At 38.4% G+C, this 27,689-nt stretch overlaps 4 protein-coding genes across 4 annotated transcripts; all 4 read left to right on the forward strand.

The window, feature by feature from the left end:
* Window positions 1-210: 210 nt before the first annotated feature.
* On the forward strand, window positions 211-1,784 carry DDI1 (ubiquitin family protein). Its single transcript, XM_087334383.1, has one exon. It carries the CDS (start codon window positions 346-348, stop codon window positions 1,624-1,626), a length of 1,281 nt encoding a protein of 426 aa, XP_087190509.1. The 5' UTR covers window positions 211-345; the 3' UTR covers window positions 1,627-1,784.
* A 2,273-nt stretch (window positions 1,785-4,057) lies between these two features.
* On the forward strand, window positions 4,058-7,787 carry LOC147852269 (protein COBRA-like). Its single transcript, XM_087334382.1, has 6 exons — window positions 4,058-4,192; window positions 4,507-4,586; window positions 5,348-5,804; window positions 6,079-6,238; window positions 6,601-6,884; window positions 7,074-7,787. The coding sequence occupies exons 1-6, from the start codon at window positions 4,123-4,125 to the stop codon at window positions 7,367-7,369; spliced, it is 1,347 nt and encodes a 448-aa protein (XP_087190508.1). The 5' UTR covers window positions 4,058-4,122; the 3' UTR covers window positions 7,370-7,787.
* Window positions 7,788-14,809: 7,022 nt separating this feature from the next.
* On the forward strand, window positions 14,810-20,644 carry LOC147852270 (protein STRUBBELIG-RECEPTOR FAMILY 6-like). The gene is made up of 16 exons (XM_087333964.1): window positions 14,810-15,219; window positions 15,473-15,608; window positions 15,987-16,055; window positions 16,146-16,205; window positions 16,310-16,381; window positions 16,474-16,545; window positions 16,832-16,903; window positions 17,001-17,066; window positions 17,310-17,375; window positions 17,479-17,798; window positions 18,015-18,265; window positions 18,342-18,610; window positions 18,692-18,827; window positions 19,217-19,344; window positions 19,413-19,569; window positions 20,258-20,644. Exons 1-16 carry the CDS (start codon window positions 15,135-15,137, stop codon window positions 20,363-20,365), a joined length of 2,067 nt encoding a protein of 688 aa, XP_087190090.1. The 5' UTR covers window positions 14,810-15,134; the 3' UTR covers window positions 20,366-20,644.
* A 2,127-nt stretch (window positions 20,645-22,771) lies between these two features.
* Window positions 22,772-25,506, forward strand: LOC147852271 (uncharacterized). The gene has a single exon (XM_087334159.1). It carries the CDS (start codon window positions 23,576-23,578, stop codon window positions 25,043-25,045), a length of 1,470 nt encoding a protein of 489 aa, XP_087190285.1. The 5' UTR covers window positions 22,772-23,575; the 3' UTR covers window positions 25,046-25,506.
* The last annotated feature ends 2,183 nt before the right edge of the window (window positions 25,507-27,689 follow it).

Here is a 27,689-nt window from a genome sequence, read left to right on the forward strand (position 1 = left end):
GTAGGATACTCACAATTATTTATGTCTCGAGAGGTCGTTGAGCAGTACAATACAATGCGGTCAAGGAACGTGTAGGCCATAAGAGAGAGGTGGACGCCCGAATCGGGACATTGGCCAAAGAATGAGATTCATTGGGCCATGGCCCAACAACTGATCTCATGATATACATACATATTGGTATGCGTTTGTTGTGTCTCTATTTCCTTCTTTCCTTCCTCTAAAGCCAAGAAATAGAAGCAGGAATCACTGTCGTGAAGACTAACTACATACACTCTAGGGTTCGCCTCGCCATCGCCATCGCCATCGCCATCGCTCTCGCAGCATACGCAGAGTCGGAAGAAGGAGATGAAGATCACCGTGATGATGCTGAGCGACGATCGGATCTTGTCCCTTGAAGTGGAGCCTGAGGAGCCCGCTGAGAACGTGAAAGCGCTGCTGGAGGTAGAAACAGGGGTGCCCCTCGCAAACCAGCGGCTCCTCCACAACAGCCGAGAACTCCCGAATTCCGCCTCGCTCCGCTCCTCTGGCGTCAGAGAAGGAGACCTCCTCATGATGCAGGTTGCAGGCCCCAGTCCCGGGCCGGCCTCGGGCTCAGGCCCAGGATCGGGCTCAGGGCCCAATCTAGGTACGGCTAATAATTTCTCCCTTCACCCTGATGGATCGGCTGTCGATCCGCGCGCCCTGCAGCAACAGCTCCGCTCCAACCCTAATGTCATCGGGCAGCTCCTTTCCACTAACCCTGAATTTGCCCAAGCCATCATCGGGGATGATGTGGAGAAGTTTCAGCACTTCCTCCGCGAGCAGCACCGCCAGAAGCTTGAGATCCAGCGGAGGCAGCAAGAGGAGATCTCCCTCCTCAATGCTGATCCTTTTGATTTCGAGGCCCAGCGCCGCATCGAAGACCTCATTCGGCAACGCAATATCGATGAGAATTGGGAGGCTGCCATCGAACACAACCCCGAGGCATTCGCCAGAGTTATCATGCTCTATGTTGACATGGAAGTGAATGGTGTCCCCCTCAAAGCATTTGTTGATAGCGGCGCACAAATGACCATCATTTCCAAGAGTTGCGCTGAACGATGCGGTCTTTTACGCCTCTTAGACAAGCGGTACATTGGCATCGCTAAAGGCGTAGGGCAATCTGAGATTGTAGGGAGGATTCATGTTGCTCACATTAAGATCGGTGGGAAGTTCTTTATGTGCTCTTTCACTGTATTGGATCAACCCGACATGGAGTTCATCTTTGGCCTTGATATGCTTCGCAAGCACCAGTGCTCGATTGATCTCAAAGATAATGTCCTTCGTGTGGGAGGAGGGGAGATCGCAGTGCCTTTCTTGCAAGAAAAGGACCTTCCAGAGCATGTTAAAGAAGAGCGAGAGACCTTGCCGAAAGTGCAAGGTGGGACAACATCCACATCAAATACACCCTCTCTTCAAAATGTAACGGGAACAAATTCCCCTGTAAGGTCAAGTTTGTCATCGGCCAACACAATTCCTCCTCATGATTTGGAAGCCAAAGTAGAACGGCTCATGCAACTCGGATTTGATCGGCAAACATGTTTGAAAGCATTACAGCTCTTTAATGGTAATGAAGACCAGGCTGCAAGTTATTTGTTTGGAGGTTAAATTACAACATACATATTTTTTAAAGTATGATTTATTGATTCAAATGTGGCCATTTTCAATGGAGAACATTCAAATGTGCTGGCTCTTTCAGACCTTTCTTTTTCCTTGAAACTTACTGATTTATTATTGATTTCCAAGAACTATATTGCTATGTGCTCCGAGGAAGTGTCACTTGTTTGTTTTCTGTGCCCTTTGATGATTTGTTTGCAATAGTCATATGACACTGTTGTAAAAATTGACCCTACACCAGAACACTAAATGTCTCTGAAACTTCGAGGAAATAATACAATGTATTCTTTTGGATTCTTGGAATACAATATGAGGCTTGAACATGAATCGTTAATAATTAGGAAATTATGTTGTACATTAGAATGAGTCTTGAATGTCTTTACCTTAAATTAGGACCAAACCTTCTGTGATTTCACCTTGATGAAGTGAAGTATTTTTCAAATAGAATCTGTTTTTGAGAGGGGCTCAGAATATATTCGCAACTAGACCCGTCAAAAAGCACAGAATTGGCCATTTTCATGCCTTTCTATGCAAGTAGTTTGAGTCTCATCTCTCATGTCACAATGTGCCTTCACCTCGTGGGCACGAAATTTCTTCAACCGTTTTGTTGGGGTGTTCGTTTAACACTAACGAGTAGTTATTATCGATACACAAAGTGTGCCTTTGAAAAACACAGTGGCAAGAAGATACTCCTAGTGTTCACAAGAGGTGATAGTCAAAGATGTTGGGTAAATAAAATTGAGTGTAATGTTGGTGAATAATGTAGAAATGTTTTTGCTCAAGTGTTCCATCCTCATTAGCTTTGTTTATTGCCCATATTTTGTTGCAAACAATGAAATGAATTGGTAGCAATGTCGTCACCATGCCTCTCTAGCCTTGTGAGCTTGGCCTTAACTATATGTCAATTAGAGACTTATCACGATGCATTCTTGGCAAGTTGAAGCCATGTGTAGAGTGGGACACAGCCCAAACTACGAAGTTCTTAACCAAAAAGATAAGAGAGGTATGTGTTTAGAGAGACCATATGACTACCACTATCGTACGTGGTCCATGGAGCCATTTTGCTGAAAATTTTAAACCGTGAGGAGGCATCATAATAGCCTTCTACATCTCCTTGCCAATATGATTGTACACATCTAAATCCTTGATTCTTTATCAATCCACTTGTTGTCAATGTACTTTGACAAGGAATATGAGCTACTTATGCAAGTAAGATTTTCACTTGACTCTAATCCAATGACATAAAACAATCCATGGTTCATGCACAATCTTAGATCAAGTTTCAATAGTCCATTATGAGCCATGAGCCGTTTTGCAATTTAGTCAATTTATTTACTCTACTTGGATTATTGGCATCCCGAAATTGTTCCCATTTCCCGTGACATGTCTTTCAATCACTCACATCACTTACTGAATTAACTACACATCCATCGCACGACTTCTTATCATACCTACCGAAATCTCGAGGCTCAATGGTGCCCATATCATATCACACATCTATTGATCCTTCATCATGCCTACGTGGGCACTAGAGACTCGAACCGAAGCTCGAGAGGGGCAAAGGTTTAGCAACATTCGGGCTGTTGTTTCCATGTTTTTAGGCGAAAGAAGTACAAGGTGAGGACCCGGTGAGAAGTTTGACACCCGAGATGGCCAATGGGTGGTGGGTTTGGAAGAGAGAAAGAGAGGGTATGTATATTGTTTCGGTCACGTGGACCCCTCCCCCTTAAGATGTGCCGGTCCAAGCCATGTTTCGGACGCTTGGCATGTCCAAACAAAGAGAGGCCGGACAAATGGTGTTTGTTTTTGTTTGTTTGTTTTTGTAACTTTGAGAAAAGAGTGGACAAATGGTGTTTTGTTTGTTTTTTGTAACTTTGAGAAAAGAGTGGAAGTGGGAGTCGGTGAAGGAGGAAGAAGAAGACACAAATTATTTTTTCTATTTATTTATTTATTTTATTTTATTTGATTAATTGTTTTACTTTTTTTACGCATTTATATATTTATGTATGTATGTGTTTATTTATTTGTTTGTTTGTTTATTTATTTATTTGGTTAGGAATGGAGTGTGGTGGTAGCAATAATAGTAGGGAAAGTGGAGAGTGCACATCCGTGCAGGGGCGTGCGCTGAGCTGTCAATGCTCGGATCTTGCCACGTCATCACAGTGCCCTGCCCCCCCCCAAGCCACAGAACCGAAAAAGTTGAGCCATCGTTTTCAAGTCTGCTCTGTTTTTTCTTTGGCTTCGCTTCCTCTCAAGCTTTTTTCCATGGAAATTGGCTTCACCCCATTCTGTTCGCTCCTCCTCCTCCTCCTCCTCCTCCTCCAATTCTGATCAGATCCCCTCAAACTTCCGCAGCACACTTCCATCGATCAGATCTGCCATAACGAAACCTGGCTACATCCGTTTAACTCAGTTCCTCCCCACATTGTCTGATCTGTAACATTATCTATTATATCATTCTAGGTTTTTGCTCTCATTCTGATCGCCATGTCCCCTAAATCTGCCATTTCCCTCATCCTCTTCCTTTCCATAGCTTTAGCTTCAGTATCTCTATCAGGTAAAAATGCTAAGCTCAACCTCAACTGTGCGATCTGCAGCTGATTTACTGGTTCTTAATTACCATCATAATCATCATTTTTGCTTAATTTCGCAACTATTTTTAACTACCATAAAGTTTCTGCGTCTTCTTCTTATTATTATCCGTTCTTCTTCTTCTTCTTCTGTAGTTAATGAAAGAATGAGAATGCCATGGCTATGGTAATTTGTGGATGAATTGTGTGCTCAAAAAGGGCATTAATGTAGATGTTATATGAGCCATTATTTCATGTATAACTAGACTTACACATCTTAAACATTCCAATGATCTCGCAGATGCATACGATCCGTTGGATCCCAATGGGAACATCACAATCAAGTGGGATGTTATGTCGTGGACCGGGGACGGCTATGTGGTAAGTAAGAAACAAATCTTTATATTCATGCACATGAATGTGCCGGATTGGTGGTGGCCACTAGATCTACGATACCGCCACTAGATCTACCGGACACTGATAAATGCATCTAATTCTTGTTATTGCTCTTCTTCTTCGTGTGTCGGCATGTGTAAACTTGTTTGAGCTTCGATTTTGCTAAGTTGTGTGTGTGTGTGTGTGTGTGTGTGGCAAATGTGTTCCTTTGATTCTTTTAATGTGTGTATGTGTGTGTGTGTGTCTATCTATCTTAATGCTGGGTCTTGGACTCAATTGTTAATCTATCTATTCTTAATTGCTTCTTCACAATTGTTAATCTATGTCTTCTTAATGGCTTCTTCGGAGTCCTTGACCCTTTGTTCCCTCTAGCCTCCCTGACCCTTGGTTATGATCAACATTTCGCAGAGATCTTGCCAAGATTATTATAACCTTCTAGTGAAGTTTGGCTAATTACAGCTTGTAACGCATAAGGGGGGGGGGGGGGGAATAGTTATGATGAACATATCTAACTTAGAAAAGCTTAAGGATTAGTAGTACCTACTTTGTTTTTTAGCATGTAGACTCTCATGGGGGAAGGGAACATAGGGGAACATATTAAAGTAGATGAACATAAGGACAAATTAGACTCTATAGTTAGCATGGATAAATGTGTTAGGACCACGTGTGCAACAATGTTTGTAAATATCGGGCTAATCTTATTTAAGTCATGGTTTTGAACGGACATCATCGTATGTTATTGTTAGGCGGTGGTGACGATGTACAACTTCCAAAAGTTCCGACATATACAAGCACCGGGATGGGTGATGGGATGGTCGTGGGCATCTAAGGAGATCATATGGGGTATGGTAGGTGGCCAAGCAACACTTCAAGGTGATTGCTCCAAGTTCAAGGCTGCCATACCACATTCTTGTATGCGCAACCCGACCATTGTCGACCTACTTCCGGGTGTCCCTTACAACCAACAAATCAGCAATTGTTGTAAAGGTGGTGTGCTCAACAGTTGGGTGCAAGATCCCGCAAGCGCAGTTGCGGCCTTCCAAGTTAGTGTCGGGAATTCAGGTACTAGCAACATCACGGTCAAACTCCCCAAGAACTTCACGCTAATGACCCCAGGACCCGGGTACACATGCGGACCTGCGAAGAAGGTTCCCCCATCTAAGTTCCTCACCACGGATGGTCGACGCACAACACAAGCCCAAAGTTAGTACCATTCTCGCTCTCTCTACATTGGAGTAAAATGTTGTTTATGTTCACGTGTGCACATTTCTGTAAACAAGCACCTAGATGGGCTAGGAATGTCCACTACATGTGTGTGTGTGTGTGTGTGTGTGTGTGTTGGTGCATGTGTCTATACTAGTGTAGGAGTATTGTGGTTGTTTATATTCTCTAAAACATATGTGAGGATGCCTAGATATGTATAGGCCATTCCAAAGGAAATGTATGTTATCTCTTTTGACATGAAATTGTTTTGCAGTGACTTGGAACGTTACTTGTACCTACTCGCAATTCCTTGCCCAAAGAACACCCTCATGTTGTGTTTCCTTCTCGTCTTTCTACAACGAGACGATTGTTCCTTGCCCCACATGTGCGTGTGCATGTGAGAAGAATAGTAGCACTACAGGAGGATGTTTACAGTAAGTGTTTTCCCCTCGACCTTTATAGATCAAAATATGTGAAGTTAGAATAGTAGTAAAACAAGTATCTTATGAATACTAAGGTATGTAGAGAGATAAAATAAAAGTTCAAGCCACCTATTTTGTCACTAAGGAGACATTGAAGTCTTGTACTTGTGGACTGCATTACACTACCACGCGACTAGTTACGCAAATTCTCCCTCAATATTAAAGCACCACATTCCACATTCATTATTGTTTTACATTAATATACTTGGACACCTACCAAAGTTCACAAGGGCATCATAACTTAACACTTTCGCAACAAATAAAAGATTCAATAGAGGCTTATAACAAAATACAATTTTTTTCCGTTTTGCAAGAATGTCTCCTCCAAAAGGAGTAGTGGCATCGAACACTGGGCTAGCACCACGACCCATCACGCCAATATTACATTGCACACAAGATATGTGCCCGATCCGAATCCATTGGCATGTCAAACAGAACTACAAGGCATATTGGCGCGTGAAGATTGCAATCACCAATCGCAACTACGCCATGAACTACTCACAATGGAACATGGTTGTCCAGCACCCGAATCTCAACAATTTGACAGAGTCATTTAGTTTCGCATACGAGGGTCTCAGTCCATATGGTGGTTCCATAAGTAAGTTAAAAATTTCTTCTAACTATTAATAATAGTGGTATCAAAGTTAAGTATATGAGTTGATGTATTATTATTATGCCATGGAAAGTCTCAATAAGTCATTGAGTTTCCTATGTCTACTTTTGATTGGCATGTCAAAAAACTCAAGGTTAGGCATCTTTAAACCATGCAAGGTTTTGTAAAATGCAGATGACACAGGTATGTTTTGGGGGATCAAGTACTTCAATGATTTGTTGAACCAAGCAGGCCCAGATGGGAATGTGCAATCAGAGATTCTCTTCCAAAAAGATGCAGACGCCTTCTCCTTCAAGGAAGGGTGGGCTTTCCCTCACAAGGTCTACTTCAATGGCGATTCATGTGTCCTTCCCTCGCCCGACCAATACCCTGTCTTGCCCAATGCAGCACGCCGCAACACCTTCCATAGTCTAATCACACTCATGCTTCCATTCCTTCTCCTCCTCTTTCTTAATTTCGGTGGTTATTAACTAAATCATGATTCTTGATTCAATTTGTGACTTCCATATTACCCCCTACTTCAACCAACAATTCTCATTGCCAATTTTTTTTTGTATTGTGTGCTTCAATGGGGACGATTTGTTCATGTCAGATGGACAGAAAGTGGTCTTATAAGAGACAATCATGTATTATTATTGAGGTATTTTGGGTAGTGTGGCTAATTAGCCATTCAAGAAGGAACTCCATCATTGGTCTAAGGTTTTCATCATTCAAACTAGAATTATATATTTGATGTCTGAAAGGGTATCGTAAACAATTGGTACATCCTATAATTGCTACCTATTTAGAACCTTGTAATATGTATAAACCTTATGAGTGTTTTTAAGTGGATGTCATTTTTATGTATTAAGTGTTTTCACCATAATAAACTCTAAGCTTCCATTTTAATGGATTGTTTTATAAGGCGTATCATTCTTGTTTAACATGTGTTTTCATTGTAATAAACTCGAAGTCCATGCATGCCTCATCATAATAGACCATCCATTGTGTATAGTAGAAAGCTTTAATATAATGGGCTTGAGATTCTTCCCAATCATAAATGGAATGAGTGCACTACTCATTGGGTCTAAGTAAAGAAAGAGGGCATTACTATGCATTTGAGGGCATATACAATGAGGGAGAAATCAAATATTGGGTTATCAAGACATATATGTTTGACACTTGGATGACACTAATTCTTCTCAATGAGCCTGAAGTGTGGGGTGGTAGCATTTGTAATTCCACTTGAACAAAGTTGGAAAATTTTCAAAAGCATTCTCTTATGAAGTTTATTTGAAAGTCAAAGGACAAATGCCTTAGAGTCTCCTACTTCTTGAGACTAGGTTACTTCCAAGTTCCCACTGAGGTCATGGGCGTTGAATCATGATCTTTTCAACATAGGATGTGCATTGTGGTTAAATCCAACTAAATTTCGTAAATGGTCAATCGAGCAAAGGATTGACTAGTGATGGTAGGAAACATGCATTGGAATCTAAGGATGGTAGGATGAATTTTGTATGCACTTGATAACAATGGGATAAGGGTAGCAATCGACCTCTATTACTGTGAGTGAAGTTATCAAGAATATAATCCAAGAGTCGTCATTTCATTTCTATAGAATCCAACATTTATTTTGACTAAGTAAATGTTCAATCTTTGTCTAAGTACTACAATCTTCTCCTTTATCCTCTCTATGGAAACTAAAGGTTTCACCTAGTGTGCACAAAAATCTGCAAATTTATGTGACAATAAAAGGATGATTAAGTACAAGCTTAAGGTTCAAAAAGAACCCATCACATTGACTTACCTAAAATTACATGGGAGTAAAGGGAAATAATTCAAACATACAAAAGCAAAGTTTTGAGTTCTAAATGGATGCAAGCTATGAACAAATGAATTGGAATATGAGATGCATGGCAATTTCTTCATGATGCATTAATAGATTCCTATATGCATGAGGCTTTTTTGCAACACCAATTTATCACAAGTTTGGGAGAGGTATGGAGGTTCACATTTCACATATTATATTACACATGTTGCATTGAACTACAACATCCATCATCTCTTCTACGAACAAGAAAATTGGTCTCACCCATTCATCGTCCCTTTGTTTACTCTTTAGACCAAGTGGCCTCTATACAACTTAGCTCACATTTTCTTTAATGTGAGGTTAACGTACTAGGGCACATGTAGGGAAACTTGTTGATTATGCACATTTTCCTCTAAACAAGTTCACAAGTATGCATATCACATTATTTTAAAATGCACCACCTTTGATCACATTTGAGTTTGTTTCCCCCACGTTGTCATACTCAATGTTATCCCTATACAGATCTCTCTCATACACAGTGGACACTCTCTCTTGTAACATGCATTAGCAAACAATTTGAACATTGAATGTCACTTTTGGTCTCACATGCCATTATTTGACATTTGAGGAAACTCATATAATCTATCTACATATCTATCTCAAACCTTGAATCGTGGATCTACTACATCGGAAGAATACCAAAACCTCCATCGAACTTAGGTTCCTTGGAGCCCTTACACTTCTTCAAACTTGCATAAGTTAAGCATTGAGGTAGTGTCATGGATGACAAATCTCGCTTACTTTTCATATGCACAACATATAATGACATTCACGAAAATTATGTATGAAGACGTGTTCCCTAGGGGTGATAATTAAGAGCAATGCGTGAAGCACAACTTAAAGGTTTGAGTGCATAATGGGTTCGTTATTTTTTTCAAAAAGATTTTTATTAAAAAGTAATTATCCCCTTAGGAAAGGTGCCCATACAGAATGTTGATGATTATTCTTGTCTCATAGGTTAGAATGCGGTCAATTTGACCTCCTCATGGATTATGCAATTTATAATTATAACTCTCTCTCTACTCATGCAAACACAGAGAAATGAAGTGTTGGCTCATCAAGAAATATATTTTTGACACTTTGGTGACTCTAGTGCTTCTCTATGGGATGGAAGTATAAGGATGTAGCATCCCTAACTCCACTTGGATGGAGTTTGAAAATGCCCAAAAACATTTTCTTACAAAGTTTCTCCAAAGTCAAGAAACAAACATCATACACCTTCCTACTTCTTGAGATAGGATCACTTCTTATTGAGATCATGACCATGGAAAGGCTTATTGAACACATGGTTAAGGATCAAAAAATTCCAGAAGACACAAAAGGCAAAAAATAATAATTCAAATTAGATGCGAGATATGGGAAATGTTTTAGACAATGGTATGCAAAACACTTGCTTGCTTCATGATGCATCAAGAGTTCTTGAACATCAAGAATCACCACTCACTTAAACGTGTATTACATGAAACGTAAAGTTTTTTGTCTCATAGGTCATATTTGACCTCTGAAGACAATAATAAGATCTCTCTGTCAATCTCTTTGACCTATAGGCAAATGGTATATTTTCCAGATAAAATCATGCCACAAAGATGTCATCAAGGATGATGTTGGGCCAAAATGCCCACCTTGGTTAGAATGGTGTAATGGGCAGAAAATTGGAAGGTGCATATGTCTAGACACCCTTAGGATTAATTCTACAACTATTTTTATTTTTTTTTGCATAAAAATTCTACAACTATTAAAAATGGAGCGGAAAAGTTATTGTATCCATGCTAGTTTGGAACTATTTATTTCGTCAAATGTTATGTTTTAATATATGACAAAGGATGTGGTTGGACATATGTAGCACGGGTTGATTAATTTGAGCCACCATACTATTTAAAGATAAATTGTGGAAATTTTGCTCATGCAATAGGTAAGGGCAAGAGATTCGAGCTAATGTGTGCATTCTTCAATTTTCTTGGCCCTAATACTCATCTTTGTGAATATCAATGAATGACATACCTTTTATTCCAATACTCGTCATTGTGGAGTGCATATTAGGGTTAAGATCTTTTCAAGGCACAATATCTTGTGTTATGATGTCCATGCTCAATAGTTCATTGATAATATAGATTATCATAGTGAAGACAATGATTTCTTTACCATTACATTTTTTACTAATATACAATGAATGTTTTCTTGTATGTCGGTAATTGGTTGTATGGAGATGTGTGTGTGTGCATGCATGTGCACTCGACACACGCAAGTGTGCCCATGCACACATATTTTAGTGTATATGGGAAGAGAGAGTGCACAATGGATGTATCAAGGGCTTTGTCTGTTATTCTTTTGTGATTTATTTAGTTACTATCAAAATATATACACAACTTGAGTTGCGGTATGACATGCCCATCATTCATTGTAAACTAGCCATAACAAATATTGCAAAGATGAATTAAATCCTATGCTACAAGTTGATAATATTACAGTTGGAACGTACATCACTTTCATTTATCCTACGCATGATACCTATGAATTTCTAAAAATAACTAAACATCATATGCTTAGAATGGAACAAAAACCTCTCTTCTTAAAATTATTTGTCGAACCAACAATATTGGCATTTGTCTATGGTTGCAAAGGGTAACTTGGGATCTACGCAATTACCAAATAATGATTGCACTCAACCCTTCTCGTTGGTTAGAGCTCGTGGTAACAAATAATCAACTCTTGCTAAATAAGTAGACATCAAATAATATGGGATATTCACTAGGTCAAGGAACATCGTTGTAGGTGGGTCTTCTTCAATCAAATTGTTCACCGGGTAACGCTATTGCAAGAGATATGGAGCGAAATTGTAACCACACAAAAGAGCCAATATGATGGCATCACTAGGAGATCCAAATGAGCTGAAAGACAACACTTACTCTTCATTTAGCAATGGTTGTTCTCTCCCTTCCTTGAATCAATGGGCCTCCACATAAGATGGAACTATCGAGGCTCGTCTGTGGTATGTATATAACATTCCTGACTATAAACTTTTATAACTAATGTAATGAGTTTTTTATTTTGGAAAAAAAAAACATCTAATGCATTGTTGGCTTCAAAAATTTGTGCCCGCATTTTATGCACCATGGTACTATGCCTAAGGTATCTATAGACTATTACCTGTAACAAATTATGGAATCACTACTTGGAGGAGAATTTGAGGTGTAAGGTTGATTTGATTTTTGGTGTGTTTGGAACTAATGCTTTGTTTGAACTTCCATATATCACCAACTAAGATATTTTTCCAATTTATACATTTAATATTCCTCATCGTCATTGATGTGATAGCTTCATTATTCATATGTTACAATATGGTTTACAAAACTACTCCACACACTAATGTAGTGGACATGATCATAAATGCCAAAGTCCTATAATTTCGTTTTATGATATTATCGAAGAGCCCAATAGATACTTACGTGATACATCCAAGCAATATCTGATATCAAATGTCAAGATATTAATGGATTTTATATAGTAGGGCTGGAATAGACCCTCAAAATAGCCGTAAAAGAAATTTTAAGCCATCCTAATATTTTCTTCTAATTTTTTTTTGTTGTGAATCATTTCTCCCTCTTTTTTAAGTTGTAGCATTTGACTTTCTACTTTCTTAGTGAGAAAAATATAATATTTTCTCCATCACGACCTTCCAATTTTTATTTTTTTATTTTTTTTTCCTTAAAAGGTTTTCTTCAATAGTATTAAAAACGTTTGAAGGCTACAACTTGAAGTTTTCTACCCAAAGGCTTACTTACAACGTAGAATAAAAGACATTGTATGTACACCAAAACTTGTACATACAAATACAACTTACAAAGGGGTGTTGAAACTTGATATGGTACATTACCGTGGCGTATTGATATTCAAGAAAGGGTCCATGGAAGTCGACAGTTTCCATTGAGGCCCTTGATTTGACACTACAAAGAGGGGCAACTTCCTCCATAAGTGAAGGAGTTGCATCCTTCTCTTATGAACATTTTCTTGAGAACCATATATATTATCATACTGCCCACAGACTACTATAAGTAGTTTCTCCCATATCTCGAGCAATACATATGAAGGACCAAGATTTGTAGCATCATAAAGCCAACTACATGTACATTTCCATAATACCCATAACGTTATCGTAGTCAGTGTTTTCCAAACATGGATAGATCTCACATGCTTTCGAGGTTACTAAAACAAACTAACTAATATCAATCTCCTATTGTGTATCGTCATGGCCTCGTGAATATCGTCTGCCTCATACAACATCAAGTTGGAATGTAAAACTCCCCACGCCACTGCTTTCCACGAGAACAAGCAACCAACATTGATTGTTAGGAATAAAGAAAGGACATTATTCCATACTTGCTGAGCCAAGGGACAAGCCTAGAGGGCATGCTTGGTAGTTTGCTGAGTTGCATAGCAAAAGCCACATTGCTTGAGATTAGGTGCTACATTCCCTTTCAATTACATGCACTAATAGCCATCTAAAAACAATAAATTTAGTGGGCCCCTTAAAAGACTAAATCCATCTTCCAATAGGTTTTGAACTGCAAAGTTGAAACACCCCAATTAGTCTGATGTTTTTGAGCTGCTAGCATCGTTACATTCCTAGACATCAATAATGACCTTCCAAGCTTCATTGAATATTGCCTTCAAATTTTTATAAAAACTGTGTGTAGAATCATGGAATACCCCTTTTGTAATTGCCTTGTCAATCGCACCAATTTTGATCAAAACTATAATAAGAAGCAAAAACACTACCAATTGCTATGGATTTGGAAAATTAGGATGCCTTTGGATTAAAAGAATTTCGTCACATACATATGAATTATCATCTATATAAATTTGTGACCTCTTACACCCTACCTACAGTCATTCTCAAGATAATTGAGCAAAATAAGAGGGGAAAACCTCAAGCAAGGTATAGAAAAAAAACTAATCATCAAGTGCTTCCCAATCAAATATATTACTATGATACCATTTACAACAATATGCTTTTGTTAATGTAATCATCCCATAATCTTAACCCCCCCATATGCTTTTGTTTCTTTTTCCAAAAATAAAACTCCTTCCATTAGTTATAAAATTTTACAGTTGAGAATGTTATATACAAATCCTCGAAGGGACTCTATAGTTCCATCTTATGTGGAGGCCCACAAAGGGAGAGGAAGATCATTGTTGGATGAAGGCTAATTGTTGTCTTTCAGCTCCATTGGCCCCGCTCGTGATGCCATTGAATTGGCTTTACATCGGAAACTTGATATTGTATTGAAAAATGATAAGTATGGTGGCACGGTAGAATGAATAATCGTGAGGCACGCTCAAACCATGAAGTTTTTGAGCTTCCTATAAAGATTTTCATGAAAAATCTAGAAGAAGATTCTTCTATTTGTTGAGTTGAAAAATGGATGCATATGAAAATGATTATTCCTTTGACGGTGACACACTCTACATTGAGGGGGGGTGGGGGGGGGGGGGAGACACACCATCAACAATATCTATATGTCAACAATAGACTTACAAAGAGAATCAATGCATCGTAGAAATTATGCAAAAGAAGATCATTATTAAAAAACATATGGGTGGATAATGAGTTTCGAGGACGAGTTTGCATCAACAATTTGCATCAGACAAAACCGACACGTGTCACTAAAATCTAGTTATATACGCACGCCACTAATGTCTGTGAAAGGATCAAAGACTTCTCATATATGGACATATATGTATGCAATCTTCTATGTGCCATTGAGACAAGGCTTTGGACACTCGGATCCAAAGTGCGGAATGGTAATTAATGTGAGTGACATCGAGACGGGCTTCCGATATACGAATCCAAAGTGCGGAGTACGTTACTTAGTTCATGAAAACACAACCTTTTGATAGTCCTTTTGGAGAAAAACCCCCAAACTCTTGAAGAGTTAAAAAAGAAAGGAAGAGAAGAAAAAGGTGTTTTCTCATGAACTTGATTGAGGTCTCGAGTTCAAATCTGGGAAGGGATCGAAGCCCCCCCTCCCCTGAAAACAGAGAGAGTTTCCTGCCATTAGACTTTCTGTTCTGTTCTGTTCGATCGATCGAGGTGGAGGAGGAGCAGCAGCAGCAGGGCCCATGTGAAGAAAAAAAAGAAAAAAACCCCCAGAGAACGTGTTGGCGAATGTGGGAAGAATAGCTTAGAAAATAGATCAAGGATCTTCTTCTTCTTCTTCTTCTTCTTCTTCTTCTCTCTCTCTCAGAGCAATGGCGCACCTCCAGCTGTCCGCAGCGCTGTTCTGTTGCCCCACATATTTGTTCAGATACATTTCCCCTGACTTCCATTCTTCTCCAGTTATCCTCCCTCCTGTTCAATTCATTCCTATTCGTGAGCAAGATACACAATGGAATGGATAATGCCATCTCTTAAATTCCTCCTCCTCTTCCTCCTCCTCAATGAGGCTATGGCGGCAACGAACTCCGATGATGGTCAGCTTTATTCTGTTCCCCCTCTTTCAAAGACTTACAAACTGCTTGTTTTTCTAGTAGATTCATGTGATGATTATATGTTATGCACAAGTTCATTCAATGACAGTAACCGCTCACTAATACCGATGAATGCTCACCGCTAATGCACTTCACACCAGTTGGGTCTATGGCTTGTAAGCGTAGGAATAGAGTTTTGAACCTTCAAATCCCACATGTATATATGTACTAATGAAGTGCTCACTTTTGTCCACAGTACAAGCTTTGCAATCTTTGTATTATTCAGTGAATCCCGTGTCTGCACTGACTGGGTGGGACTTTTCCAACGGTGCTGATCCTTGTGCTAATGCGTGGAAAGGGATCCAATGTACCGGACCTGCGGTCACAGGAATGTAAGGTTTGATTGTGTGACTGCATACTTTTTGTATTGGTTACATTGAGGTCTTTCTTCAAATCACACTTGTAGATGCAATTTAGTTGTTCCTATACTTGATAATGGTGATTTGTCCATTTATCATTAAGGTCTTCATCTACAGCCTAGCTACCGATAATGCATCCGGTTATTGATGATGATTTCTTTAGTTCAATATTGTTCTCAGATACTTGGTGTGTATTTCATCATTGTCTTTATCCACATTATTGCAATAGGTGCATTTGGTAATTTAATGATGTTGGTCTTAGGTTTGATACTGTTACTGAATACCTACTGTGTTTGAGCAAGGTCTTTATCTGCCTGGAAACTATAATGATGTTTTCTTTTTTATCTGCAGCAATCTTTCTGGTCTTGGGCTCTCCGGTTGGCTCAACGACTTGAGCAAGTTTTCGTCTCTTACATCACTGTAATTTATCTCGATACTTTTCATAGCAGTGCATAGATTCAATTTTGTTTTCAATGTTGCATGTCGATTCTCAACGGGGAACTGTTGCAGGGATATTAGCCACAATCAATTTTCTGGAAGTAGTGCATTACCAACGAGTCTTCAGAGTTTGTATGCTCTCTTATCTCATTATGTAGGAAAGATTCCTTCTAGCTTTCTAGAAGATTCTCTCGAATTTCTCGAATTTCACCTCCACTGATTTACAAATTGTGCAGAAATATAGCATATAATAGCTTTCAAGGAAGTCTGCCGAGCACGATATCTTCTTTGACCAGCTTGGTTTACTTGTAAGTTTCGAGTTAGTGATACGTACCCATGACGTGAGGTTTCATCATCTTTTCATGCATACTCGAATAACGTAAATACAAAATTATTGCAGATCTTTTGGAAACAATTCTTTATCTGGAAGCCTTCCAGATATGTTCTCAAACCTTGGAAACTTGTCTATTCTGTAAGTGGTCATAAGGGCTACATGCAATACATTCAAGCAAGTTTCTGCCCAATCTTGTTGGTTATGCTCCTCTAAGGGCTACATACAATACATTCTAGCAAGTTTTTGCTCAATCTTGTTGGATGAGCTCTACCTGTGTAGAACTTTAAACAGCTTATGCTAAGATCAAACTTGAAGTTTCAGCGTGATAATATCTAATAGAAAGTATGGAGGTTCATCCTTTTTATAAATGTTAATTTAAATGCACTCTAATTTTCCATTTTTTGGGTCTTCTGTGTTGTTGCAGTGACTTATCTTTCAACACTATATCCAGTCAGTTGCCCCAATCCATTTCAATGCTGTACAACCTTAATACCTTGTGGGTCTTGCCAATTCTTCTTCTTTATAGTTTATGTATGTTCTGCATATTTCGAAACTTGTTTCTAATTCAGAGAAGCCACTTTATACATGCATAGGTATTTGCAATACAACGAGTTTACAGGATCTTTGGATGTTTTAGCCAATCTGAACCTTCAGGATTTGTAAGTTACTACTTATAAGCGCAACTTATCAAATGTGAAAAATCACTGTTCTATCATCGCAATGTGGTGCACACATCTACACGTGCACTATAGTCGCAGTGAATGCTTATGTTTTTTGTAGCCCAAATATTATTTAATGCCTCAGGAGAAAGCAGACATGCTATCTAGAGTTTGTGATTTCTTTTATGTATTGGGTTTACTTGATGTGATAATGAACTCTGACATGCATCATTTGTTGGTCAGGAATATTGAACACAATAATTTTACTGGTTGGATCCCAGCTTCGTTCAGTTCTATTCCAAATTTAAAGTTTGTGACTTCTCTAAAGCCCTAATGTTCGTTTAATTCATTTTAATGATCTCACTACATCTAAAATTCAAGGCAATGCCCTTAATGTTTTTCTCAAACCTAGATATGATGGGAATTCATTTAGCACATCTCCAGCTCCACCACCACCTCCATTTACACCACCTCCTCCTAGTCCAACCAAAAGCAATTCCCAAAGCACTTCTCTACAAAACACTTCTGCAACTGGCAATGCATCGGATATGTCAGTCGGAGCTATTGCTGGAATAGTGATTGCTTGTCTTTTAGGAGTATCTGTTATTACCCTTATTGCAGTGTTTCTCATCTGGAAACCTCGAAGTTCTATCAATGATGAAGAGAAGAACCAGTCACCGAATCAAGTACTAGCGTTGTTGCCATCACGGGGATCTCATGAACAAATCACAGGCAAGCTATTAATTTAGAAAATCCTGTCTAATTTATGCATCCTTAAATAGAAATTCTTTATATCCTTAGAGAAATATAGAAGCTCTATTAGAGAACTTCTGGTTTCTTTTAAACAAATTATGGAGGCACCACTAAGAGAAAAATGCATGATGCTTGATTCTCCGTTGTTTTTCGCAATTTTCCCCATGCACATATTTATTTTCACACTTGCTGGAGCAGGGAGTGAATCCATGGTTAGTCTCTTACCAATAGACACTGTACTAAAGCCACCCCCCTCTGAGACTCGCAAGGAATCCATACTGGAAAGGGTTTCTAGGAAATCATCCTTTAAAAAAAAAAATCAGATTTCTGCTATATCATACTCTATTTCTGACTTACAACTTGCCACCGATAACTTTAGTGAAGATAACCTTCTCAGTGAAGGTGCACTAGGTCATGTTTACAGGGCTGAATTCTCCAATGGACAGGTAGTTTTTTTGTTTTAATGTGAGTTTCTCATGCTGTAGACATTATCAAATGAACTTACTATGTGCATCTATATAGATTTTGGCAGTGAATAAAATCAGCATATCTTTGGTTGAGAAAGAAGATGACTTTATGGAGATTGTATCAAGTATTTCTGCCATCCGCCATTCTAATATCTCAGAGTTGGTGGGTTATTGTGGTGAACATGGCCAACGCTTGCTTGTTCATGATTACTTCAACAGAGGTTCTTTACTCGATATGCTTCATGTCGTGGAAGATGCCAGGAAAAGAGATCTTACATGGAATACACGAGTGAAGATTGCTTTAGGCACAGCTCGAGCTCTGGAGTAAGAATCCCACTTGCTTTTCCCTACCTCTACTCTTGTTGAAAACTCTAATACTTTGCTTATGCTTGATGTATTGGTTAGGTACCTTCATGAAGTGCGTAAACCTGCTGTGGTTCACAAAAATGTGACATCTTCCAATATTCTTCTCAGTGAAGAGTTGGAGCCTCATCTTTCAGGCTGTTGGATGCAGGCATTATTACCTGATTCAGAGTTCGAGGTTGGACCAAGTGGATATCATACTTTGACGCTTCAAACTAAGTGCCATAATAAACAAAACATTATGTGCAAAGCACAATATGACGCATTGCCTGTTGTTTATAAATGCAATAACTTAAACTTGCAAAACAAATTAAAGAGTGAGAAGAATTGGTTGGGAGTTAATAATAAGCTATAAATATTTGATAAAGGAGATCCATAAGTATGATTTGACCTTCATAAAGGGAAATAAGAGTATAAAAGACTCCTGCTGCATGAGAAATTTTATGCAATAAGGATACCGTAGATTTAACGATTTCCAAACTAGGTTTTCAAAAAGAATAGGATGCTTCTTTGAAAGGCAATACCACAAATTTACTAACACCAGGGCTGTTTGTTTCTCGTTTTAAGGTTGAGGGTTCATTTGGGTATCACGCCCTTGAGTTCACCATGTCTGGAGTGTACACATGGCAGAGTGATGTTTATAGTTTCGGTGTTGTGATGCTCGAGCTTTTGACTGGACGAAAGCCTTTGGACAGGTAATCAACTGCATTTGTTTTAAAGACAAATTGAGCAAGGTATTTATCGTTGGGCTGGCTATATACAGCACAAGGTCAAGAGGAGAACAATCATTAGTACGCTGGGCTGCACCCCAACTTCACGACATTGATGCACTGGAAACATTGGTTGATCCTTCTTTAGATGGGATGTATCATGTCAAATCCCTGTCACGTTTTGCCGACATCATCTCCCTCTGTGTACAGGTTTGTAATGCAGCCTTCAGCTATAAATATAATATGTTCCTTCAGAGGTCTTTGAGAGGGTATTTAAAATGACACAAAAACAAGATGTTATTTGCATAGCTCAAATGTGATGCATTGCCTTTTGTTTCTGAATGTAATGATGAATTAACAACCATTAGAAACCTATTGTTTAAAAGAAAAGGTAGCTAAAAAGTGCATGATGTTTTGGTCCACTCTGTGATATTTACTGTTTAGCCTTTTCAAAACTTTCCAAATCTAGAACCTCCTTAACATTGCAATCATGTGCATTTGAACTTTTCGAAAAATAGAGCCTGATGTGGCCAACCTCAAGACAACACGGGCAAAGTGTCCCCCCCCCCCCCCTCTTAGTGAGGCAATGCGAACAACATATTATGTGTGATGAAATGTGATGTGATCTGCTGCCCTTTTTTTGAGAATGTGTTGAAATACTGAAAAACATGTCACTTTTACGAGTAAAAATCACAATAAAGACATTAATTCATTTTAAATAAAAAAGCTCACCTACTATTGCAAAAAGGAGGCCCAATTACTTCTCTTAACAAAAGGCACAACAATTTTTTCATCTACAAATGTAAGGCTTTCTCAATACCTCCTTTCAAAGGAGGCTTCTCAGAAACAATAAAATTTTGATCATATTGTGTGTTTTTCATGTTCACAACTTTCGTAGACGGAAATGGAGTTCCGCCCACCCATGTCAGAGGTAGTCCAGTCCCTCTTGCGGCTAATGCAACGTGCAAATTCAAAGAGGAGATCCAGTGTAGAATCGCTTTTTTGACAACAGTGGTAAAAGACAAACAATTAGGGTTTGAACCCTACATGTATTTTTTAATTTCATCAATGTCATGTTTTGATTACATCCAACTGGAATACATTTTCACTTGGGAAGTCTTCACCATTCTTGAAATATGTATGTGGATCAAACGACATAAAGGAGAATATATTTGCTCTCTTCATTGAATATTTTCTGGTTGTAAGACAAGTATAATGACATTCCATTGTAATAAATTATTGTGGGTTTATTATTATTATACCTTACAATGAGGTTTCCCACCATTCGCTAAGGTCAAGTATCGTATCTTGAATGCAAACAATTCTTTTTTCAGATGATGCAAACACACATTATTGTGGTAGAAACTTCGTTTCCATCATCTTCTTCTTGTAAAAGTGATTTAGGGGATTGGATCAATGATGAAAATAAGGTGACCACGTTGAAAGGTTTTTAAACGAAAAAAATTGAAAAATAGGAAGTGTGCAATTAAAATTGTTCTTGATTTGTGTTGATGATCTTTGGGTTCCTATTAGGTTTGAAACTTACATATGAGTTTATATGACAAAAGGTGGTCAACTTTGTGATGGTTTTACCAGCTTCATTTTCTTCATCAATGCCAATTGTGGAAACCAAGTGTTTGTGATGAGAGGTTAAGGAGCTGACATGAGAGGTCCAAGTGCATAATAAATATTGACAAGACTAACACTTGAAGATTGGTAAAACACGATAATAGCATTCTAGGTGTAAAATTCTTTTGAGCTACATGGAATGTAAGTGGAAGATAAAATCCAAATGCTTATCGCGACGAAATTCCACTTGAAGACTTCATACTTTGAAATGCAAATAGTAAACCGTGTAACAATGGTGGTAGGAGGAATTCATATTTTTAACAAAGACAATTTGATGAAACAATATTCTTGAAGAAAAGAACATTTATTCAAGCAACAAAATATAGGGAAAAACCCTTCGACAAATTAAATGTGGATTTTCCCCCAAAGCTTCTATGAGCAATTGTAAATGTACTTGATAGGAAATTTTTAACTTCATCTTTTTTATGCTTTGATCTTGTGCTTGTAAAGAAAACGATGACTGTACATGCACAATCACACTTTCGGTAAAAAAAATAACTAGATCACCTTTATGGATTTTAACTTTAAGAGACAAAAAAGAATCCAAGTTAACATAGACGATGGGACATGTGGTATAGGTTCTTAACCTATGTGAAAAATCATATTGCTCTTTGCGGTTTGCATGAACATAACAATTAGACATGTGACCTTACAAGCTACTTATGGCTAGGAAATCCGCTTGTACACATGATTGGATTGAGAATTCTCAAAGTTTTCGGCCTCATCCTCAATCATGATATCATAAATATGTTTTAAAAAGTTTGGTGGTTTAAGAATTCTTGGGCTACAAGTTCCTCAACCTTGCCAATGCTAGTTGTGAGACCAACCATGACATTTAATCAAGGTGAACCTCCCAAGTTATAATTCTTGTCTTGTAATCTAACGTTGTATCATCTATGATATTGCATGACGATATTAATCATTGTAATCCAGCTATTGTAATATCCTTACATTCTTGTTCATTATTGAGTTTTTATTCTATCTGTGGTCAACTCCAAATAAAACAAATAATGTAGTAAAAAATATGGCTTCTTAAGTCACATGGTTCTCAACCTTGTCAGCAAGAGTTGGGATGCCATTTGTGATGCACAAAGAGGATAACCCTCTCAAGTTCTAGTTCCATCTTGTCTCGTAATCCAGACATACTAGACTATACCAAATGAATATCAATATTTGTGATTGGGTTCTCGTAATTGCATTATTGTAATCCCCAATAAGGCACGCACTTCATAACTCATTATTATTTAAGTTACTCTTATAATTGCACACCCCCATCCTTGAAGCAAAGTTTAGAGCATGAATTCTGGTAAAAATTGGGGCTTCTCGAGTTCGAGCTCTTATATTGTAATCAAGTTTAGTAGCATCATCATCATCATCATCACCATCATCGTAAAGCCAATTTATTTCCGTTAATAAGGTGACAGGTTACGATCACACTGTAAAGGCTTCGTGAGCAATTCATTCACGACAAGGATGTAGAGAAACCATGTCATATGAACGCCGGATTAGGGTTTAGGGTTTAGGGGTTCATCACAAAAGCATGCATGTGTGATGGTGATGAGTCATGAGAATGGAAGAGGGCCTTCCAAGTGAGTGAAGTGAGAGAGAGAGAGAGTCACAAGTCTAATCTACACAGACAACTCAGACAAGTGAATGCAGAGTAAAAGCAAAAAAGCAAAAAAAGTCTGAGAAGAAGAAACACCCACCTCTTTCTCTCTCTCTCTGTTTTTTGGTTTCCCCCTTTTTCCTTTTGTCTCTTTTGTCTATTTATTTGTCCACAACAAAAAAGCATACCCTAGCTTTCTGCTTCCTTGCAGACACTCAATCTGTACCTGTACCTGTTGTGCCTGTGTGTCTGTTTCTGTACACCCCTGATTTTACTCCCATTTCTCATTTCTCCTCTCTTGAGGCTAGGATTTGGAGCTATGGAAAACCTCGGAACCTAAAAAGTAAATACACTTATCCCCCCCCACCCCCACCCAAGGGACCCATATTATATTGGGTCCTTTTGCAGATGTGAGTTCTCCTACTCCCCCATTTTGCTTCGATCCACACCCTTCTGACTTTTCTTCTTAGGGTTTCATCATCAGGTATGGATTCTTCTGTATAGGCAGCATATCTCTGTCTAGAGAAAGATTTCTAGGTTTTGTGTGAAATATGGATTCTTCTCAATCTCAGCTAAAAAGCTTAGCGTTTTTGCGTCGTTTTGTGCTGTGCTAGAGAGGTGGATTAGGGTTTGATGGATCACCTGTTTATGCTGAACTCTGTCTGGGCTTGATGAGTAATGTGTGGATACACTAATGTTAGGGTCTCCTGGGCACATTTCTTAATATGCTGAAACTAGAGTGTTGGATGAGTCGTTTGTAGATTTTGCTGGAATTAGAGGGTATGATAGGCCATCTCTTGATGTTTTAAAAATAAGTGGTTGATGGGCACATCTTGATTGGTGAAGCTAGGGATTTGCAGTTATTATTTGTAGCATAAAGATTAGTATAAAGAGAGAAAGAGAAGACTATTATGATGTAAGTTTTTAATATAATAACATTCAATCCTTGTTGGGTGGCCCGAGAGGCTTCCGAGCTACTTCATGTCCACGGATAATATATCTGGTTCATATGCCATACCCCCTAGGCTCATGCGCTCGGGTAGTAGCGCATCTTCAGTCGATCTTTCGCCCAACTGCGAAGCAAGTTGCTTAAGCAATAGTAGCAGTAGAAGGATGAGAATGCATGATGAAATTGTGTCTTTTCCATATAACAATACCCACAACTCTATGATCGCAAGAGGAGAGCATGTAGAAAACACACTGGAGCTCGAAGACTTCCTATACAATACCAGTAGAAGAGGTCATAACTCTCATAGGTTTCGAAGCCCCGTTGGCCTTATTGTCAACTTTTTCACTTGTTGGTGCAAGAACAGGCCACATTCTCGGACATTCTCTACACATCCTGGTCTCCGTAGCTTCCCTGCGGCTGCCCTCCTTGAACAAAATCGTATCCAGCAAGAGGCTCTTGTCGAGAGTCAAGAAACTAGGGATATGTGGGAATGGCAAATGGAGCAACAAAGGTTCATCACTTGCCAAGAACATGACCTTCTTGAGAAGAATAGCATGGAAATGAATCCTCTGCTTGGTCATGTTCCGGACTTGGCACGTATTGCTAGCCAGTTGATTCGGAATGCTAGCATTCGAAGCGAGCAAGAATTGAAAGATGAAACAATGGAAGAGAAAGAAAAGAATAGCCTATCTAGTAGAGAGGTTTCACCTTCTTGGGAACTAGCTAGCCCTTCACGAAGTGATATATGGAATAACGACCCAGACTTTCAAACGGCGATGATGCTTCTTTTCGAAGCAACCCTCCTCCGATGTCGATCTGAGATCAACTTCTTCTGCCGAGTTTTCATGCAACAGATGGTGTTATCGGGATATTCTCTCATTCGAACATTGCAAGAGATGGAGCCTAACACGGTTTTCTTAAAGAAAGTCCACGCAAGCTATGCCCTGGAGTCACGGATTAACAATGCTCTCTTCCGGTGCTTTGAAAATGATAGCTTCGATGAGACTGGACTTACTCAAATATTTGACCCGACTCTTCGAGCTGCGGCGAGGCTACAAGATTACTTGAGGATGAGAAATATAGATTCTGAGGATGCTTTGAATGCCAACAATCCCGCTTATGAACCCTCTTTTCATACATTTTGTGCCAACAAGAGCGAGGAGGTGATGGCTATGTTCTCATGGAGTATGGGATATAGAAGCACAACCGAGAGGGATAGGTTCATGGAAGCTTTCTTAAGAGCAGCAAAATGGGTTTGGCTTCTTCATAGACTAGCTAATGCATCTAATCCTCCGGTTCAAATAATCAGAGTTGGTCGAGGTCAAGAGGTCGATCCTGTGTATTTGGAACCAGTGGCTCTTCCTCCTCACACTGGTTGTGAGAGATGCTCCGATGCCTCTACACCAACCGTTGAGTTCATGGTCTTGCCAGGATTTATTACCTCGCAGAAGGTCTTCCGGTGCAAGGTGTATCAACACTACCAGTGCGAGATACTGATTTAACTTTGCCATTGATTTAGGTTATGATAGGGGATTTGTGTAACATGCATGCAAATTATGTTTTCCATTTTAACTCCATTGTTCACTGGTGGGAACCTTTTGAAGCTAATCCTGATTCGGATTATGGTTTGGCTTGTATATGCATTCAACTAATTAACTGTCATCCTTGCCCAAATGCGAAAACATTATGTGTAGGTCTTATATCCTGTTTTCCTAAGACGGAGATTGTTATCAACTCTATCTAGAGAAGCAGTTGGTTGTTGGAAAAGGCATCTATTCTCACCAGTAGATTGTCCCCGGTTTACCTTGTGATGTTATTCTGGACTAGATCTGTGAGCTTTTGATTTTCTTCAGATGCTTTAATTCATTAAAATGTTTCCAGGGAACTGTATTGGATCCATGGGGACTGCACATGTTTTTCCTCTGATTCAAAAAATGTGCGGCTATTGCCTAATTCATGGTTTTTCTTGTGCAAGGAGATACTGAATATTTATGCCTCATTGTTTTTGGACCAATTTATTGGATTTTTAATTTTAGTTGTCTGTAAGAGAACTTGTAATGTATTTTGTGAACATTTGCTTAAAATGGCATGTCATCCAGTAAGATACGTTTCTATTAATTTGTCTGAGATAGTTAACTATTTACCCATGTACATACACTGAAGTAGTGTCTTCATGTGCGTTTTACGGTTGTAACAGAAGTTCATTTTAAGATGCTTCTAATGCAAGCTATATATAAGTTTGTCAATTATTTCTTAATCGTTTTTCTTTATGTTCTTCTTCTGATTGAGCACGTCTGACATGGATTGTACTGAAGTTTAGCGATCATGAAAAATGTTCCCATTCTCTATTGAGGGGCTTATGTGATAATGTAGAGTTTTTAAATCTTGCCTTCGGTGTAGTTTCATTTTCATAATCCTGTTATTATCATGACATTAAAATTTTCCTGGAAATTTCCTCATGTGGCAGCAAAGCTGTGCATATATCTCAAATTTCAATGCATACATGTTTCATCATGGTGTGGTCCTTTGAGCATATCTCAGAAGCAGGTTACATGTCTTAGTTCATGAGTCTATTTTCTCTTCTGCAAGAGACCCCAAGGTTGTCTGTTTATTGCAGGTTCCAATGATCCAATTAATTACACAGTTTATGCCATTTGCTAAAACTTAGGTTTGTTGCATTACCTTATGATCATCTAATGTTGGTATTATCCTTGATATTCATGGGCGATTATTGTATTGTCTTATACATTCTCTTGCCCACTGCCCATCTCCTCCGTGCATGCATGTTTAGTATGGATTTAAACTCATATGAAATTCACTTAGTGCTTGATTTTAAACTGATATGAGATTTATATAGTGCTAAACATCCTTTTTTCTCTTGGAGATATCTGTTGCCACTGTTCTAAATATCTTCTTTTCTAGCATATCATAATGTCTCTGGTCAATATATTTCTCATTCTTGGTCTGCCAGAAGTTTATGGACTAGACTCTGCTCCGTCTTGGTCTTTCTTGTTGTGTGCCATCACTCTTCCTCTCAGATCATACACCATTTCTCATTAGAGCTTTTAATTTGAGCAATTGATTGCACAAAGAATCAATCATGACATATATTCCCTCTCAAGAAAATAGGACTACCAAATTTGGGTTCCTGACCTTTTGTCTTACCTATTTACTGCGCTTTCATTGTGGTCATTAGTCTCATCAATGTCATCGCCTACTGTGATTCTAAAGGCCATACCTTTCATTAATGAGCCTCTGACCTAGAACTTCCAAATGTTTGATAATCCCTTTATGCACTTTTTTTAGACCTGGTATGTATTTACGTGTTAAAATGAGATTATTACATAACATTTCATACATTCAAAGCAGATATAATCCCTTTCAAATTGTTGTATTTATTTCAGACGCAGCCGTAATGCATGCATGTATGTATACCTGGACAGGGCTTTCAAATATTCTTGGAAAGTTTTACAAATTGATCATAAATGATCAACTATTTATTTATTTAATTAATTTATTGATTTCGGTTACACTAGGATATATAAAAATGCTTAGCATGCCAGTGATAAATTTATAAATGCAAATAAATTTCTTAATTTATGCTGGAAGGGGATAATTACCAAGAAATGCTTGCGTATGTATTGCAAATTGAAAGATTAAAATTAAGGACAAAATTATATGCTTATTGCACATCTGTCAATTTGTTTATATTTCCACTTAGAAAGAAAACATATCCTAATAGAAGCTTAATCTGGGAATTTTCATCAATAATAGAGGTTTGATTGAATACCGAATACTTTAATTTTCATGCAATTATGTACTTGCTTTCTCATACACAAAAAAGGAATTCACCAAATTTGTTGCAACCATTTAATTCGTGTCCCGCTTGACCATCACTTCACCAACGCTCTTTAATTATTTACAAGGCAGAAATTCATGCTTATATTTTTGGTAGCTCATAAATATGTACTGCAGGCAAGATATGTTGGAGGCTATTTGATTTTTAAGATAGTATATATGTTGGAGGCTACTTCAGATATGTATATATATCATGCAACATGAAGAGAAAGATAGTTCAAAAATTTGCACAGAAGAATTCAACACCCTCAGACATACCTGAATGTTTGAGCAAGCCAATTTCATGAA

The sequence above is a fragment of the Azolla caroliniana genome, unplaced genomic scaffold (genome assembly GCF_043228905.1).
Source record: "Azolla caroliniana isolate FFs.n. ecotype wild unplaced genomic scaffold, voAzoCaro1.0.p SCAF_18, whole genome shotgun sequence".
NCBI lineage: Eukaryota > Viridiplantae > Streptophyta > Polypodiopsida > Salviniales > Salviniaceae > Azolla > Azolla caroliniana.